Here is a 5,353-nt window from a genome sequence, read left to right on the forward strand (position 1 = left end):
TTGTTTTTGCACTGCTAATCTCATGAATCTGTCTTCAATGGTCATAATTGTATTCTTTTATATTGTGTTCACATGGTTAAGTCTGTTTGAAATACAGAGAAGCTGAGGTCAGGCAGTACTCCAGCACAGCACTGCTGGTTAGTTTGTAGTTTCTAGGAAAAAACAACATAGAGTGTCTAAGTAAGGTTTCACCAGAACAGCTTGAGTATGCCTTGTCATGGATTCTACAGTCTGTGAACTCTACTGGAGAGATGAACGTCATCCTTCCAAAAGATTTTCCCTCATTTGGTGTTTTGATAATGATGGTGGAGAGCACTGTCTAACACTTGGATCCAAAATCTCCAATAGGTTGAACACTTATTGTCACTTATTGTCTGGGTTGATATCATTTTCATACTCAAACCATTCAGTGAGCCCTTGTATTCTATGGATTGGAGCACTGTCATCCTGGAAGAGACTACTCCCATCAGAATAGAAATGTTCCATCATAGGATAAAGATGATCCCTCAGAACTCCTTTGACTCGATCTGCAGTGATCCTTCTCTGTAAGGGGACAAGTGGACCCAAACCATGCCAGGAAAATGCCCCACAGAGCATGACAGAACCCCCAGATCCCCTCACTGTAGGGTTAAAGCATTCAGAGGGGTGGTGTGTGTGACAGGGGATCAATAAGGGCCCAAGAATATGATTTTAAATGATTGAATATGCAAATGATAGATTTTAGAAGAAGGAACCAGAGAATGTTTGGCATTTTTGCTTATTGAAGAACCACTCTCAAGCTACCAGGAACCTCCTTAAGAAGCCAGCCACAAATATGAAATCTCTCTCTCTTTTTTTTTTAGATATAAATACAAGAAAACTAAACTTTATTGACTCCAAGCACAAAAAGTGACAAAGATGCATAGAATGTCATGTTCAAACTAGAGTACTACACATTACAAGCTTCTGAAAAAACAACATAAAAGAGTGCTGTTGTGAAAAAGTGGGCTAGACCACACCATTTGTCTCTGTCACACTTTGCTATACTTCTGAACATTCTTGTCGTGTGTTTGTTGTATCACATCTATAATTGTACCATTGCTGTCACATTGTGTTTCTGCTCAGCATTGTTTTGGCATATTTTTGGCATTTCTGTTTTAACCAGGACTGTCAAGTTTTGTTTAAGTTCAGTTATTGTTTATTGATTTATGTCCTGATTTGAGTTATAGATTAGTTTTACTCACAATGCTTCCCAGGAGATTAAAGCAGGAGCCACCAAATGACATCCTGTTTTTAATCTCTTGCTGACATCAGCAGTGATGTCATGGGTTGGACCAAGTATCAGGGGATTTATTTATGTTTTGTTTAACATGTATTTGATTGGTACTTATTTTGGCTTATGGTGAAGAGTTTTCTGTGGAGAAAGTGTGTAAACAGTGTTAATTGTTACAAGTAACAGTGTCAGAGGACGAGGAAGAACACTCATGCAGCAAATATGGCTCGGCCTCCATAGATTAGAGGCCCCGGATGAGGGGAGAGCTGTTTGTTTAGAGGAAGAGCAGGAAGATCATGTCTAAGTTTAGGTTTTCCTGAGTTAAGCCACTGAAGATGAGTTTAAAGTTCTTGTCGTGTCATTGGAATATGTCACCTTTTTTCTTTCAGTCACTGAACAAATGTGAATCTGACTCTTATCACCTCCCCCACAGCTAAATACACCAAATGATACAAATGATTAAATGTAGCAAAACTCAAATAAGAAGTTAAATCAGAATTCCAATAAATCCTTAGGTCTAATGACATTTTTTTAAGACTGAAATTGTAGCTATGAGTTCTTCTAAAGTGGCCCACAATACACACACACAAAAAACTCAAGATATTTGGAATTGTTTTTATATTTGTATAATTGGACAGTTCAGGGTTAGATATGACTTTATTTATTTAAAGGTATTCTAAAGTCACCAGCTATGGTTCAAAGTGAGGTGAAGGGTGGTGAATATATAGATGTCTTACTGGAGGAGCCTCTCTTCACAGCAGACACATCAGCACTTGTAAGAGCAGTCTGAATATATCTGCATAAAGAGACACTACTGCAATGACATCAAAACAACCACAACTTACTGCAAAGTGTGGATAATACATGTAATGGCCATGTGTTTGATTTCCTGCTATTGTGATGTTGCAATGTGGAATAAGGCTGTATTGATTAGAATAGAACATGAGTGCATGTGTGTGTTTTTTAATAATATGGCAATATCATCAGTGTTGATTGATGGTGTTTATGATTTTAATGAAACCTACCATTCAAAAATGATGCTTTCTTCTCATTCAGTCAAATTCATTGAATGTTATGTTGTCTTGTTTTAGGTAAATTGAGAGATTATATAGTGCAGAGGTGTCAAACTCATTTTAGTTTAAGGGACACATACAGCCCATTTTGATCTCAGGTAAACCAGTAGACCACTAAAACCATTGCATAATAACCTACAAATAATAAAGAATATATATATTTTCATAAAGCATCTATTTAAAGACAGATGAACACGAGAGTGCAATTTCAACAATATCAGTTTTTTTCAGATTATTTTGTACAGAAGCTGCTGATTGACATTGTTTTGTACAATGTTCACTATATGAATGGTTTAAATATGACCACAATATGTATTCATTGTTTTTTCAGAGAATTGTATTCTGGTCTGAGTGAAAAAAAAACCCTGAAGTAGCAGAAAAGCTGGCATTTTCATACTTAAAAAAATGAAAAAGCTTGTAAAAGGTTTGAAATATGGTGCAGGGTAAAACATGTTTTAGTCTAGTATCAATCAAATGAATTACTTTATTTTGTGGTAAATCTTTTGTATTTACAAAGGCAATTAATTCACATTATTATAACTACCACCAGGACTCTTTCCTCTTTGGGAGAAGAAAATCCTATTAAAGATGGAGATAAAGCACATGAAAATGGAAGTGAGGGATGGAAAGAAAGAAAGAAAGAAAGAAAATGATCATCAAAAATGAGTTAGGCACGCAGATTTATAGGTCCAATAATGCTCTGATAGTGATTACCATGTTATATAAACCAGTTGTAGGGCTGCTAGTATTTATAGAAGTTACTTTGATGATTACATCTTATCAGTCATCCAGTGTGTCCTCAGATATTCTTTGCTGTATATGTTTTGTGGTATTAACTCCAGAGTGATTGAAAAGCTGTCCTTCTGCTTCATTTTTGTTGGACTGGTGGCGAGCAGACAGTCAGACACGAGTTAAAAGAAATTGTTTAAGTTATTTTCCCCTTTATACACTTTGTTTTCATTTGAGCGAACCCACAGCAACTCCCAGAAAGGACTCTGCAATGTTTGCTTGTTCTCTCTGTGTGAGCAACTCTCAGCGTCAGGGGTGGACGTGATATTTCAAACAGCACATCAGTGCGTTTATGTATTGGGTGCCCGGAAATTTTTCCAAATAAACACAGCTTGATTCAACCTGGGTGGGCAGACTTATCAAGCGACTAATTCTATAAACAGATGAGGGAATAACCCGGCACCTCATTGGTTGTTGGGCAGAGGGGGGAACATGAGGGAGTTTCAGCGCAATGAAATTTTAATTAATGTGGGTGGGCTGAGAACACCACCGACTGTTTATGATGGACAATTTATTTCCCAGTGCAAAGTCAACATAACACAGCAAACGTACAACAATTATTAACATTTCTTCTGGGGGGCTCATGAGGTTGGGGAGTCAGTCAGTGGAGGAGAGGAGCTCCGGGAGCAGGCTCAACTTTCCCCGGGACACACTTCAGCTTCTCCGGCGTCATGACTCTCTACCACGGCCGTCTGCCGTCTTTCGGAGTGCCCTCCTCGGCTCTGAGCCTATCTGCCCCCCCGCTGATTTACTTGTACGGAGGAGACAGCGGAGGGGTCGTGCCCGCAGCCTTGAGCTTCGTGCCGGCCCGCCAGGAGCCTCCACAGAAGCCACCATACAGCTACATCGCACTCATCGCCATGGCCATCAAGAGCGCACCGGAGCAGCGCGCAACCCTCAGCGGTATCTACCAGTTCATCATGGACCGGTTCCCTTTTTATCACGACAACAAGCAGGGTTGGCAGAACTCAATCCGCCACAACCTCTCACTCAACGACTGCTTCATCAAGGTGCCCAGAGAGAAAGGCCGGCCCGGCAAAGGCAGCTACTGGACGCTGGACACCAAGTGCTTGGATATGTTTGAGAACGGTAACTACCGCCGGAGGAAGAGGAAGGCGAAGGGTCAGCAGGAGTCTCTGGAATCCAAAACTGCTGGACACAAGCGCACCAAGGGCCCGGGGCCATCCAGGGACCCTCAAACATCTCTGAAACAGACTGGCTCTGGGGTGGCAGAGGTACCAGTAAAGCAGGATGCTGAGAGGATGGACACACAACCAACTTCAAAATCTGTTCTTGTCGAATTCAATCACACCGAACAGCCGCAAAATTCACCCACACAGAGACATAAAGTGTCCCCCAACCAAGACGCCCCCGCGCCCACCGAGAAGAGGCGTGACGCGCCACAGCTAGAGTCATGTCCCTCTCCGAGACATGCTCCGCTGTGGATGGAGGCTACGCATCTCCCAGGAGCGTCCCTCCGCCTTGAGCCGGAGGAGAGAAGGTCAGCGTTCAGCGGGAGAGAGAGAGACAGAGGTCCGCTCTGCGCCGTCAGCTGCGCAGGAAACACGAACTTGGCTGCACTTGCGCAGGACAGACAGAAAGGAAACGTTCCGAGCAGGGATAAATCGAAATGTTTCAGCATTGACAGCATCTTATCTAAAAGTGAAGATGAAATGCGCAGCAGCATCCTCGGTTTGGCGGCGGAGGCATGCGCAGAGCGTCAAAGTCCCGCTTTCAGTCCGTCTGTGTTCCTGGGTTCTCGGCAGCATCAGTTGTACCAGATGGGATTCCCCCTGTGTTCTTACCTGTCACTCACTTACCCCGACAAAGTACTGCATTTTAAATGAGTACAATGATTAAATCAGACTTTATTGTATTTTACGCACAGATGCGCAAATATATAAAGTCTATAATTAGCTTAACACGATGAATTACTGCGGGGCAGCTTGCTGCTCTGCTCTTTTCAGGATCTCTGTCATCTCCGTTTTATACACAGTTATGTTAAGACAATGACAGAGACCACATGGAGGCTTTTAGATCCAATTTTACGCATGCGTAATTGTCAGGTTTGTGGTTATTTTTACCATTTCCCCCTCAAAGATATTGCTCTTTCAAACTCAACGGCTGCGCTTTTAAACGTACGCTTTACTGCATATGTTGTTACTATTCAGGTAAATGTTTATGGAAACCTGAGATATATTTCTCTCCTCACTCATGATAGAAAAACCTTCCAGTAAAC

At 41.7% G+C, this 5,353-nt stretch overlaps 1 protein-coding gene across 1 annotated transcript; it reads left to right on the forward strand.

The window, feature by feature from the left end:
- The first annotated feature begins 3,785 nt into the window (after positions 1–3,785).
- Positions 3,786–4,961, forward strand: foxl1 (forkhead box L1). Its single transcript, XM_053319473.1, has one exon. The coding sequence runs from the start codon at positions 3,786–3,788 to the stop codon at positions 4,959–4,961; it is 1,176 nt and encodes a 391-aa protein (XP_053175448.1).
- Positions 4,962–5,353: the final 392 nt, after the last annotated feature.

The sequence above is a fragment of the Scomber japonicus genome, chromosome 5 (genome assembly GCF_027409825.1).
Source record: "Scomber japonicus isolate fScoJap1 chromosome 5, fScoJap1.pri, whole genome shotgun sequence".
Taxonomy (NCBI): Eukaryota; Metazoa; Chordata; class Actinopteri; order Scombriformes; family Scombridae; genus Scomber; species Scomber japonicus.